At 35.8% G+C, this 14,106-nt stretch overlaps 1 protein-coding gene and 1 pseudogene across 2 annotated transcripts in view; both read left to right on the forward strand.

Annotated features, from left to right (window-relative positions):
- The first annotated feature begins 2,380 nt into the window (after positions 1-2,380).
- Positions 2,381-3,457, forward strand: LOC145595688 (putative carboxylesterase 17). Its single transcript, XM_081652103.1, has one exon. The coding sequence runs from the start codon at positions 2,385-2,387 to the stop codon at positions 3,411-3,413; it is 1,029 nt and encodes a 342-aa protein (XP_081508229.1). The 5' UTR covers positions 2,381-2,384; the 3' UTR covers positions 3,414-3,457.
- A 1,667-nt stretch (positions 3,458-5,124) lies between these two features.
- LOC145595219 (protein SWEETIE-like) overlaps positions 5,125-14,106 on the forward strand; it is a 31,065-nt pseudogene continuing 22,083 nt past the window's right edge. Inside the window, exons 1-12 of the transcript XR_014102925.1 lie at positions 5,125-5,303; positions 5,568-5,775; positions 6,366-6,472; positions 7,527-7,763; positions 7,837-7,926; positions 8,014-8,101; positions 8,330-8,394; positions 9,210-9,314; positions 10,102-10,191; positions 10,286-10,366; positions 10,995-11,063; positions 12,657-12,782. The product of XR_014102925.1 is annotated as a protein SWEETIE-like (transcript). The remainder of the gene's footprint in view (positions 5,304-5,567; positions 5,776-6,365; positions 6,473-7,526; positions 7,764-7,836; positions 7,927-8,013; positions 8,102-8,329; positions 8,395-9,209; positions 9,315-10,101; positions 10,192-10,285; positions 10,367-10,994; positions 11,064-12,656; positions 12,783-14,106) is intronic.

The following is a 14,106-nucleotide window of genomic DNA, read 5'->3' on the forward strand; positions in this document are numbered from 1 at the left end:
CATTCCATGAATGTTGCTTTAGTGTTTGCAAAGCAAATTTCAATGTTGACTCTAACAACTCCGTTCAGAATCCATACATTCCATCAGAATATAACGCGCAGTCGTGCAAGCTTCCAGTCAGCTTAGACAGTTCTTGAGGTCAGGATATCATAGATTCTATCAAAAAACTAACTTTTTCAAGCATGCTTAGAAAAATCTATGTAATATGTATATATAAGCCATCTTCTAAGTACTTCGTACCTGCATCACGAGCAAGGGAGAAAAAAGTCTAGTTAAAGAATTTTGAGGAAAGAATATATCCCTCAGATTTCAGACTGACTGCTAGAATTAAAAAGAAGAATTTCAAAAGAATATATGGCTTTTTTAACCAAGAGATTACTCTGAATTGAGCAGGATTTTCCTCTTTGCTAGAATATTCATAAAACAAAATAGATGCATGGATTTATTGTGGCTAAATTTTTTAACAAAAAACAACAAGCTTGATCAGTATGAAAATGTCAGAGCTGAGAGTCCTAGAAAAAATTGTCATGCATTGTATTATGAACCCTCTAGGTGCTTAGGCAAAGTAATATTCTTGGACAGAGAGAGTATTATTTTCAAAGGTATAACTAACAAATATTGTTCTTAGGCACTTGGTTGACAGGTTTTCGTCCTCGGTCTTGTATTTGGCCTGCAGCCTAAACCTAACAGTAGGAAAACAAAGTATTTCTAGAAATGTGAAAAATGATTTGCATGAAGGATTAACCATAATGGAATATCTCCTAATATATTTCCAGGTCAAAAAGTCAAAAGCTAAGCCAGAAGGTCATGATGTAAAGCAATGGCTTAGAAAAATTCCAAGAAGATGCTAGCAAACACCTCAAATCCAGAATGAAGGATAAAGATAATTCCCTTACATTCAGTTTAGCATATCTTAAGAATTTACTAGCATCTCAAGAATAAGAACTTTAAGCCTTGTATGTCTGAATGCATGCACTTTGGCCATAAGCCGAAAGGGTAATTGCCCCCAGCACCATGTAGTTCCAAAAACTCATCAGATTCTGGTCAATTAGAGCAAGGATAACAACTCCGACTTTATAAACCATATTTATCACACTTTTAAATGACTACCATAATACCATTGATGTAGAAAGATTCATTTTGGTTCCATTCTTACAACCATTTTCTTCCATGTTAGAATTTGATACTGCTGAGATTTAGGAATCATACTTAAACAGTATTCTAACCACCCCCCCCCCCCCCCCCCCCCCCCCCAAACACACCTCCCACCCCTACCCCCCCAAAAATAAAAGCAAAGAGCATAAAAAATCATCTTAAATAGGTTTTGTGATCAACTATATTGGTATATTCATGTTGTTAATACTTTTTAGGTCAGAATAGCTTTACCGTATTATAATGAACTAATTCAAACATCTAATAATATGTTCTATGAGGCAGGTTGTTTGCTATGATTAGACATCACTGAAACAGCCTTTTCCAATAATTAGCAAGGTTAAACGCATCTGATCCCATCAGCTCACACAAGGCGAGCCTCATCTGAGGCACTGTCAGTAGTTATTGTACAGTATGATTGGCTAGATTGAGATTCATATTGTCAAAATCCTACTGTGGATAGGAATTTGCTAATCGATATAAATCCAAAATATATACGGTGCTAAAAGACAGAAATGTTATTCATCCAGACATCCAGTTACAACTTCCCACAGAAGCCTAAAGGATGATCAACAGATTCCATTTAGTGCCATTTGATAGACAAGTCCTAACAAGATGTGTTAGAGGTGGAATTACATTCTCTGTTCATCAACTTGTAACAGTCTCCTCCAATGAATTACTGATTAACTGCTTAAAGTAGAGCTAGAGTTGTTTGGACCCACTGCATGAAATAATTTTCAGAACTTATGGTGTATATGCACCAGTTACACCAAATAACAAATCACCGGCTAAATCTCGTCTCTGTTGACAAGATTTGGTGATTCCTTTCTATCCATCCAAACAAACAAATCAGTTAAATTCAAGTTTATCAGCAGCTAAGTATTGTTGGCTGTCAGTGCCCTGCTTGTACCATCAGATACTGTTATCATTATTCCATCATATTGCCTAGGTTGATTAGATGCTACGGAAACATCCAACGAAAGGTTTAACTATTACAAATAGTATCAACAAAAAACTAGATGCTGGACCCTAGCCGAAATTTCAATCCACCTCACAATAAATGGTGAGCTCCCAATTTCCCACTTGTCAGATAAAGAGAGCATCAAGTTTCTTTCTAGTTCGAAGTATTCACATTGGTCATCTTTTTTGATCTCTTCCCCTATATAAGGACTCAATGAAATACTGACATGCATAATAACAAATATTCTAATATTTTTAAAGTCAAAAAGAGAATGGCTGCCCTTTCTCTAGATCCGAGACTGAGTCTCAATGCAAGAAAACACCACCATCACGGTGCTTTGGTGGAAGAAATAGAAGGGCTCATCAGGGTATACAAAGATGGGTATGTTGAAAGGCCACCTATCATCCCAAATGTCCCTTGTAGCATTCCTTCTGAGCTAAGGGTGACTTCAAGGGATATTGTCATGGACAGATCAACTAATCTGTGGGCACGTGTCTATGTTCCGCAAGGACAAAGGAACCTGCCTCTACTTGTCTACTTCCACGGAGGAGGTTTCTGTGTAGGTTCAGCTGCGTGGATGTGTTACCATGACTTCATATCCAATCTAGCATCTAAAGCAGGTTGTGTAGTCATGTCAGTAAACTATCGTCTAGCTCCTGAAAACCGTCTTCCTGCTGCCTATGAGGACGGTTACAACACCGTCATGTGGGTGAAGGAGCAAGCTACCAATGGCTCAAGAGAGCATTCTTGGTGGCTAAGCTGCTGCAATCTCTTAGGTTTCTTCCTAGCAGGTGACAGCGCAGGAGCTAACATAGCTCATAATGTCGCTCTAAGATTTGGGGCCAGCAGATCAGCAAGGTCAACCCTTCTAAGGCCACTCTCTCACCAAGGCACTATCCTAATCCAACCTTTCTTTGGAGGTGAGGCACAGACTGCATCTGAAAAGGCCCCTCAACCATACGGATCAGCACTTACTTTATCAGCAGCTGATACCTATTGGCGGTTATCCCTCCCTATGGGCTCTACCCGGGAGCACCCATGGTGCAACCCTCTAGCCAAAGGTGCCTCTAAACTGAATAGTATAGAACTTCCAGCTACAATGGTGTGTGTGTCAGACATGGATATCTTAATGGATAGGAACAAGGAGTTCTGCTCTACCATGGCTAATGCAAATAAGAAGGTAAAAATGATGGTCTACAAGGGTGTAGGTCACGCATTTCAGATCCTACATAGCTCGTCACTCTCCAAAGCTCGCACACAAGAAATGATTGGCCACTTAAAAGCTTTCATTCACAGCTGAACAGAATAACCCCAGAGAATCTGTGATCATTACTTTTTCTAAGTTCTTCCTGTTTCAATTTAGGTCTTATAGTAGTATCTGTTATTTACCTAATTCATGAAAATGCTAATTTTGTACAGAATATGTATTGTGGAGTGATATGATTACTGATAAGAAGTTTGCTTCTTATTCTAGCATAATTTGCTGGATATTCCCATTGTTTTTTTTTTTTTTACATCCATTTAGATCCTTATATCAAAGTTTGAATCTTGGTGACATCAACCTAAAAATGCTTAGCACAAATAATTGGAGAATCATCTCACCCTTCGAAATTGATCAATCTTACACTCATGAACAATAAAAACAGCTAATTGAAACCTCTAATAGCAGCTCAAAAATCAAAGTGCTAGTTGCTAATACAAAACATAAGCAAATTCATCCAATTTTACACAATAATCCTGGCAATTAAAAAATGTAAACACACATAATAATAAATCACAAAATTAACACAAAATAACAAAGAGTGTAACTAAAGTTTCTAGTTAGATTACACACCTTTTGCTGTGTTACCAAAATAAAATCAGCAAATAAATCGACATCTTCAGAAAATTTGGTGATGAATTGCCAAATGCAGGGCACAGTGAAGATATCAGCAGGGAATTGGAAAAAGATACTTCGTAACAAGTATGAATAAATTGGACTTGTGTTTGTTTTGTGTAGGAAGTTTAGCACACTACCCTGAGGAACGTTATGTTATTATCCCACCATAAACTATAAAGAAGACTAGTTGATCTGGGTCTCAACTATCCGATTGAGTTATTGGTTGAGTTAGGCCCTGTTCTTTTCACCTTAAAAAAATAATATTAAGTAAAAATAATTTCAGTTCAGTAAAAATAAGTTCAGTTCAGTAAAATTAATTTCAGTTCAGTAAAAATAATATCAGTTCAGTAAATATAAGTTCAGTTCACTAAAATTCAGTTTTCTTAAAGAAGAATTATAATAGCAAATCAGTAAAAATAATTTCAGTTCAGTAAAAATAATTTAATTTCAGTAAAAATAAGTTCAGTTCAGTAAAAATAATTTCAGTTCAGCAAAATTAAGGTGAATCAAATAGGGCCTTAGTCTTTTAACATAATATTAGAGTAAATGTGATACTCCGTATAAAATAGAACATATTGATCGATCCTAGGCATCAATCAAAAGTTTAAACTAACTGTTGAAATCCAAAGATGATGAATTATTCAAATTTTTTTTGGTTATACTTTGTACTTCAATTATTTTTTTTGGTAGTATCTCACCTTCTTATGATTACGTTACTTTGTATTCGTACTAAATACTAGAAGTTCATATAAAGTACTCATACAAAACACGGAATAATGAATGTTCATAGTCAAAATTTTTAAAGTATGACTTTACAAATCGCAACGAAGCAATTTTAAAAATGAAGGGAGTATGTTCGACCTTATAACCAACTAATCTTAATTACATTCCCGTAACGCCACCCGAGAATCTAAACATCCGTACAATCATGTTTTTATCCTCCTAATTGCAGATTTACGAAATAGTTTGGCGACAACCTAGCAATTCAAATCAAAGTGAGTGATTATAACAATTCCATAATAGCTACTTCTTGAGCTTATGATTGCTCCTCTACAATGGGAGCTCTTGTAAACTGAACATTACTCTCTTCTACATTGCCAATTCTTCATCTTCTTCATCTTTTCTCAAGTTTCAACAATGGCGAAGAAGGTTTCGATGATAGAGAGTAATAATATTCCGCTCTCACAATTCGGCGTTCTCGTTGCTCAATTACAATCCATTGTTGCTTCTGCTGCTCACAAATCTCCCGATCCTCTTCTCTGCTTTGATCTTCTCTCCGATCTCATTTCCGCCATTAATGACGAACCTAAGGTTTCCTTTCTTTCTCCTTTTTATCTCTTCTCTGCTTAATTAGATCTATGTTGCTGCTAATTTGTTCAAAATCATTGAATTTCAGCATGTTTATGTTTATGTTTATGTTGCAATCAATTTAATTATTTTTAGGTTATTTAAGTTGAATTTTTAGCTTTTATCTTGCAAATTATACTGGCATTTGGATTATTTTAGAGAACTTTTATGATTTGATTGGGAATTCTTGCTGAAATTATGGATGGGCGTTGATGTTGATTGAATTAGGAACCTATTATGTTATGGCAAAGAAAATGTGAAGATGCATTGTTTTCGTTGCTGGTTTTGGGTGCCCGGAGGCCGGTGCGGCACTTGGCATCATTAGCTATGGTTAAAATTATCTGGAAAGGAGATCCTATTTCAATTTACTCAAGGGCTAGTGCTCTTCAAGGGTTTCTTGCTGACGGGAAGAGAAGCGAACCTCAATGTGTTGCTGGTTTGTCAATGAACTCTGAATCTCTTGTGCTAATTACCTGTATATATCTGGGTGATGTTGTTATTCGTCATAATTTCGTTGGCAAAACAATGCTCCTATTTCTTTGTGTATGATTTGGTTTGCACTTGCATTTCACTTTGAACAAATTAAATGTGAACTTGGGTACTAGCATTGATTTTACTTTTATTAGAGGACAAGAGAATAGCAAAAAAATATATAGGGTTGCCAATATGTTATAAAGTTATGGATGATTTGAATATGAGATAAGGCATACGGGAACATCAAGATAAAATGGTGGGAATACTATGACAAGAACACCAAGGGAACTCAATATCAGAGATTTATAGAGGACATGCTTGCCTGTCAGCAATGATTTATTCACAATCTAAACTTCCCAGTGTAACAAATAGAGAACTTTGCCAAAACCTTGTCTTTGCAAAAGGGATGATGTATAGTTGTATCTATCTCGTTCATTACAAACCATACATCCATGGCACATTCTCAAGTAATTTATACTGGATATTTTTTTCTTTTGTAGGTTTGAGTTACTGCTTAGTCATGACCTATTTCTCATTTTCTGTTAAATCAAGGTGTTGCCCAGTGTTTGGGAGAATTATATCGACATTTTGGTAGGAAGATCACTTCTGGATTTTCAGAAACAACAAGTATTGCCTCGAAACTTATGAAGTCTCATGAGGTATTTAAATTTGTTGATATGTAAATTTTTATCTATTTATTTATGATTTTGAGTACCACCACACTGAATTAGTATTATATGCAATAAGCACCTCATTACCATTCCTTTGGTGTGTACTGTGTATTGAACAAAGGTTTTGAATACATATTTATTAAGGCTATTGACGAATAAGATGAAAATGATTTCTTAGGTTTGTCATAGGTATACAACTATACATGTATCCTCTTTTGATTCTTTTGAAATTTTCCCATGGAAGGGAAAGCAGAGGGAGTTGAATGCTAAGTTGTAATGTATTAGATCTACTTAAACACTGCAAATGAAATATGCAGCCATGCTGGTTGGCCGAACTTGTCCGTGGGGAACATCTTTGTGGGGGTAATTTTTTATTTATTTTTGGATTGGTAAAACTAATAAATCAATAGAGTGTAATACTATGATATTTTTAGGATGTGTAAGTGGAATTACTCCTGGTACATATACTAGAAAGAGAAATTGTAAGGTTAGGAAAAGTGGAAAACATGTTGTTATCCTGAAAGAGCCATTTGAAATGCTTGATTTTCTGCACATTCTGCTGGCATTTTCTTCCAGAGTGACTAATTAACGATGTTATGCACTCCTAAAAATATGCTTCCTTTTTTTTTTTCTTTTCCTTTCTTTCCTTTAGGGGTGTTCTCAAATGCTTTTAATGATGAAGTATGTCTCCAGGTTCATGCACTCAGATCATACAAGAATACAAGATGGATTGTTTGTATTGACACCACTATGGCTACAAGATAAATTGTTTGTATTGACACCACTATGGCACATTGTACACACATCTAGAGACATTGATGTACGAGGTCGTTTGTACAACACGATTGTGTTGTTTTGCCAACCTAAATAGTACATATGCTTGGGAACTTAGGCTATGATGTAAGGAGCAACTTGTGTTTTTTAAAACTACAAAAGTTTAAGAATCAAGAAGTTTGTCTGAAATAGTCTTAAGAAAAATATAGTTGTTTGGGATTCGGGCTGGTTTTTTCTATTTTACTGTAATTAACATTAAAACTTACAGGAGTATGTAAGGAAAGAGGCTCTACATATGCTTCGAAATGCTATGGAGGGTTGTGGCGGTGCTTCTGCTGCTACAGCATATACAGAGGCATTTCGAATCATCATGCGATTCGGTGTGGTTGATAAGTCACCTATAGTCAGAATAGCTGCTGCTAGATGTCTAAAGACATTTGCTAATGTTGGAGGACCAGGTTTGGGTACTGCAGAGCTTGATAGTTCAGCCTTTACTTGTGTTAAGGTAGATCCTCCTCTCTTGCTCTATATAATTGCGTCTTTATTCATTTATACTAACTAATGCTTACCTCTATCAGGCTTTTAATGATCCAAATTCATCTATTCGTGATGCCTTTGCCGAAGCATTGGGTGCACTGCTTGCTCTTGGAATGAATCCCGAGGCGCAGGTTTACAGTTTTCAAGTCTTTGCGGGATATGTTTTTTATGTGTAGCTAGTTTTTAATAGAGATCCTGGCTGTCTTATACTGTTGCAGGTGCAACTAAAAGGAAAAGGACAAATTACCTCAGCAAAGAAACTAGAAGATGGTTTGCAGAGGCACCTGGTATCTTCATTTGTGAAAGGTATGTTTTCCCTGGGGTTTTAAGCTGTATCTGCCAAAAGTCAACAGGAAGAAGGGGGGTAGAAGTTGAATTTTTAGGTGTTGGGTCAATACAGGAGAAAAAGAAGAAAAAAATGTGTGAGTGAGAAGTAAACATATGAGGATCCTATTATGGCTACCCTTATCTGATCCACAGCTAGTTTTCTTGATCATTTGATCATAGCTATAACATCTCTAGTTCATAATGCAGCAAGTGGTGTCCGGTCACGGGATGTGCGGATCAGCTTAACTTTAGCATGGGTCTCCTTCCTGCAGGTAGTTATTTATTTATTATTTTGCTGAGTGAAGCTTATTTATATGATTGGCCATCTTCAATCTTCTTATGTACGAGTAATAGATTAAAGTAAACTTCAAACTATTTCCTGCATCTATTAAGGCGAAGCTCTAAAAATTTAAGACTAAAGCATCGTCGCATAAGCTTCCATTTAGACATTTACAAGCTTGACTTGTTCTTGGGTCTTGAGTTTTGTTGATTTGGTGTATCTTCAGTTCTCTTTTGTTATCTAGCAAAGTAGTATTATAATTATTTTAGTGGCTTGAGTGCTTGACAGCTGCTTGAGCTGTGTATGTAATTGGAAGCGCTGTTGTCTCTATCCTATTCTTTGATCTTGGCATGCTTTGGCTGAGAAATAATAATTTAATTGAAGGTGGCTTTTATAAAAAAGAATTGGAATATCTCACTTTTTGTTTAGAAGTTCTGGTAAGCTCAATATTCTATTATCCTATCCTCTCCATTTGATAGACTAAGAGATAGCCAGTTTATATCATGTGTTTCTTAACACACACATGCAGACATGCTAATAGGATTTTTTTTTTTTTTTTTTTTTTTTTTGGGGGGGGGGGGGGGGGGGGTGGGGGGGGTGGTGGTGGTGGTGGTAGAGTGATTAGATCTCCATTCATTCATAAACAATTCACAAGGAGATCAGATGGTTGACAGTGCAAGCTGCACTGTAACTGCTTACCATGTCTTCTCTGTAGCTGTATGTGTTGGAGCTTCTGCTTATGTGTTAACTTCTTTTTGTTTGATGTTACACTTGTGTTCAATTGGCTTCTTGAACTACGAATTTCAGGCCATTCTTCTCAAGTATCTTCATCCAGATAGTGAACTTCAAGACTTCACTTCCCAAGTGATGGACATGGTTCGAGTGGATACATCTGTTGATGCACAAGCTCTGGTAGTCCTTATCATACATGCTAAACCTATCTGTCCTTGTCCTCGCATTTTATCTTTCTTTGCAATCTTGCTTATCATTGTCTTTTAGATGGTTCTGAAAATAACTTGGTTACAGAAGATTTAAGTTCAAGCCATGTTCTGGTTGGCAATTGTGATACTTGCTTCACCTGCATAGTTTCATTCTGCTTGTTTCGGTTGCCCAGATATTATGTGCTTAATAAGCTAGAGTTTTATGAACTCAAAAACTAAAAGAGACACATGCGTAAATTGATAGAAGAATGCATTGGATATTGTGTCGGAAATCGTAATAAGTTCTGTTTATCTTTTCATGCTAAGAAGAAAATTAGAACTGGGGTTCGGGAAAAACATGTGATATTAAGTATGAGTGTCGTGATCTTCTTTCTTTTCTGATTCTCATAATATTTATTTGTACTGAAAAATGTTCCATCTTTTTTACTAGTTGAATGAAGAGCTAAAAACCTCGAAAGTTAGTTTCCTGTTGACTAGTTTCCTTAGAGTTTTTGATGCATGCAGCTTGAATTTTTGTTTTCCTGAGCTCAGAAGTGTTATGGACCTTATGGTTTCAAATTTAGTTAGTATCAACTACAAGATGTATTGCATACTCAATACAGTCAGGCAAGATGTTGTTGCGGTCTCCTTTTTTTTTTTTTTTTTTTTCTCTCTTTTTTTTTGGGTATGCAACTTCTTGAGATGAATAAGAAAGTGATGTCTGATACTGCTTTCGACTATCATATACTACTCACTGATAGATTAATGGGTTTTTGAAGGCATGTGTGCTATATATTCTTAGGGTTGGTGTGGTCGATCAAATGACAGAACCTACTCAAAGGAGCTTCTTAGTTATTCTGGGAAAGCAGGTCTGTTGGTTTAAACTAAGGTTTTTAGTGGATGTCACTGATGTTTATTATTGTCTATTTTAAACATGCTTATATAAATTCTGACATGTTGCAGCTTGAATCTCCTGATAGTAGCCCGCCAATGAAAGTTGCTGCTCTACGTACCTTGTCATATACTTTAAAAACTCTAGGAGAGGTGAGGCTTTGCAACAGTTAGTGTAAATTTTCTTTTGTTGATGATCTAATTGTACATTATGATGGATTAGTCCTCTTGAATGGCATTTTTATGAATAAAATTCGAAGGAAATCAAAAGAGTTTATATTTGGACAAGGGTTACGTACTTACGTGATGAAAGTAGTAGCATGTCCTGTAAATTCAGAGATGGAGAAGTAGAGTAAAAAGATCTCTTAAACTCAGGGATTCTTAAAACATTTATAGTTGAAACCAGTGGAGCATGGAGATGATGGTGGAGCATGGATTCTTTAAAATAAAAATTGTTTGTTTGAGTGTTTCAGATCTTCTGAAAGATGATTTCCCGTATTCAACTTCTCATAATTATCTATCGTTATAATTTGGAATTTGGATAGTATTTATTTGCAAGGGAGGTAGGGTTAGGTTTGTGAATTCCATACTTATCAATATAATTGAAGTACTATATTTTGAATTAATAGTAAAGGAGATTGTGGTAATGTGCTTGAGCTTCATCTGTTTCTTTTGTGGCTATTCATGGATGATATTAGGATATGTATATGTGTTATATCCGCGTACTTATGCGGTTGATAATATTTCAGACTTTCAGTGACTGATCTTTTCCACTGTGTAGGTTCCTTTGGAGTTTAGGGAAGTTCTAGATGATACAGTTGTTGCTGCGCTGTCACATCCTTCACAGATGGTAAATTCTTCATTTCTTTTTCACAGATTTCTTACATCTATTTTTATGTTGTGGGAAATGAATAATGTTTATGACCACAATGTGGTAAGGTTTTTACATAGAGGCATACTTATGGCAATGTCACATGAAGGGTCACTGATTCTGCTGCTTATATTCTACATCAGTCATTTCAGATTTTTTGGCTAATTCTTGGCCTAAACTGGTTATTAATAGAGCATATTGGCCAATAAGTTATTGCCATTTCAAATTTAAAAGAAATTCGGTTTGGCAAGATGAAAAATGTATAGATATCAGCAGATTGTATTTGCTGAGAGTTAAAGCCTCTAGTATCTGACATTGCACTTCTAGCTGTTTGTAAATTAATTTTCAACGCTATTTAGTATAGATTTTTTAAGTATCTTGGGTCGATCATCCAGAAGAATGACATTGATCAAGACGTGGCACATAGGATTAAGTTGGGGTGGCTTAAATGGAGAGCGGCCACAGGAGTGTTATGTGACCGAAGCATTCCCTTACAGTTGAAGGGAAAATTCTACAGGACTGCCATAAGACCCGTGTTCCTCTATGGTACAGAATGTTGGGCTTTTAAGGAGCACATTAAATAGATGGAAGTTACGGAATTGCGCATGTTAAGGTGGATGTGTGGGAACACTCTAAGAGATAGAATAAAAAATGAGGTTATTCGCAAGAAAGTAGGTGTGACAAGCATTGTTGATAAATTAAGGGAAAAACGCTTGCGTTGGTTTAGGCATGTAAGACGGAGACCCGAGGGTGGAGGAGTGGGACTATGGAGGGGTAAAACGAGGGAGAGGGACACCGAAAATGACTTGGTTGGAAGGAGTTAGGAAGGATATGATGTATATGGATTTGCATGAGGATGAAGCATTGGATCGTAAGGGATGGAGGAGGAAGATTTATGTCGATGACTACACGGAATAATAAAATTTGGTTCATGTTAGCCGACTCCACTTATGGGATTAAGGCTTTAATTGATTGATTGATTCAGTAGAGATTTTGACTTTGAGGTCAACGAGGTGTGAGAAACATTGATATTTTATTTCCTAGTTTTTGGTTATTTGCTGTTGTGATGGTTTGAGATACTCCTTTCTATTTCTAATAAGATCCACTTATGCCTCTATAGAGAAGCCAGAGATGTTGAACTTGTGATCCTCTCTATAGTTAAATTTCTTTGGCTTTTTAAAATGTATATCTAATGTAAATTGTTGTTTGAGTATTTTTATTTACTTATATATTTTGCTGACAAAATAAGCACTAGTCTATTATGGATATGTATTAGAGGTACTAGAAATTATTATTTATAACTTAGAGGTTGTTTGTGCTGTGCTATATGCCTATATTGTATGTTCTATGTTGGTTTGTGAATATCTGCATGTAACCCATTAAAAAAGGACTATGATTTTCCGTTGCCTACATGATTGTCGGTGTTATTTCTTGCCTCTGCTTCTATAGCTTGCTCTTGCTTTGGCAATGTGTTTTATGTCAATATGATTTGGTTTGATTGGATTATTGAAAATTTAATTATTATTATTTATTAATTTTTTTTGGCAAAACTGATATGCTTCTTATTTATAGGTCCGTGTTGAGGCTGCTTTGACTTTGCGGTCATTGGCTGAAGTTGATCCTACCTGTGTCAGTGGTTTGGTCTCTTATGGTGTGACAATGCTCAGTGCCTTAAGAGAAAGTGTATCATTTGACAAGGTTAGAATTGAGGCAATTGTTTGCTTCTCAAACTTTCTTCTATTGCAATTGTATGAATTTTGCTTTAAAGGTTGTGGTCACGCTGCTTCAATTGTTTTATAGCTCATTCCTTTGCATAATTAATAGAAGACTTACCAAGGCATAGCTACATGTATTACTGCTTGCTAACAATTTTCAGTCTAAACTCTAAAGTGGAAGTTGCACATCTAGACTTGATAATCAAAGAGAAATGTGATGCTTATGTTTGAGTAGGCTGTGATTATCTCTAGGTTCGATTTGTGAGAACATCTTTTTTATTTATTTTTATTTATTTATTTATTTTTTTTTTGGGTGGGAGTTGCTGGAATCTGGCATATTGGTAAATGTGTGGAATCTGAACTATCTAGCTCTCCTGTTGTGGATAGTTATTTTCAATCAGGTTTGATAAATGATATTTATTTTCTGCTGTCATGGTTTGAGACTTGAAGATGTGATGATATTTCAGAATGCTTCTTGTGCTGGGGAAAATGCCTTATCTATTTCCTTTCCTCATTTATACCACTTTTATTCACATAATGATACCTAATTTTGTTGTTCCAAAATCAAGAAACTGATATCTTTTGTATCTTTAATCTTCATACGAGGAGGACTTCAATAATTAGAGTTAGATAAGTTGACTAAGACTGTATGCTGAAGGTGTAGGAGGCTTTTTTTTTTAAAAAAAAAAAATTTCCTGACAGGAAAAAGTAATTTGGAGATTCTTTGGGGGAGTTTCACTGTAAACTCTTCTATAAGTGTTTACAAAATTTCCTTTGCTATCCCTTTCGGCCTTTAGCTACCTATTTCTTGAAGTCAGCTGTCATGAATGAGGTTGAGGCCACTGCATTGCATGGACAATGTGCTTGAATAGGCTCAACACATTCTGCAGGTTCAGTGATCATACTAGTGTTATCTTCAGATACGTGTGAATTTAGCAGAGTGGTGACTGGTGAGACAAGGAAAATCTCTTACTACACTGTGAAGTGGCAAAAGAAATTTGAATAGGATGCTTGCAATTACTGGTGTTCGTTGGAGTTTAGCTTGCTCGGTATTTTTTTGTGAGTTTGTTTCTTGAGAGGATTAAGAAGTTTTATCTAGAAATAAGTGTACTAGGAGTGATGGTGTTTGGGAATTGAGATAGTGTAGTCTACCTTTCCTTGCTTTGGTGATTTCCTAACTCAGGCTTCATATGCTGTAAAGCATTTTGGATCGTAATTGTCTAACATCTTCATTATGTTGATATATGCTTGATTGCGTGGTATTCATAATGAAACAACAAGAGGCTACTTCTTAGCAGAAGTTTTTT

This window comes from Chenopodium album, chromosome 19, assembly GCF_948465745.1.
Source record: "Chenopodium album chromosome 19, dcCheAlbu1.1, whole genome shotgun sequence".
NCBI classification, from domain to species: domain Eukaryota; kingdom Viridiplantae; phylum Streptophyta; class Magnoliopsida; order Caryophyllales; family Amaranthaceae; genus Chenopodium; species Chenopodium album.

What these genes read in the sequence shown, in the direction of transcription:
- LOC145595688 (XM_081652103.1), top strand. Translation starts at nt 2,385, where the DNA reads ATGGCTGCCCTTTCTCTAGATCCGAGACTGAGTCTCAATGCAAGAAAA.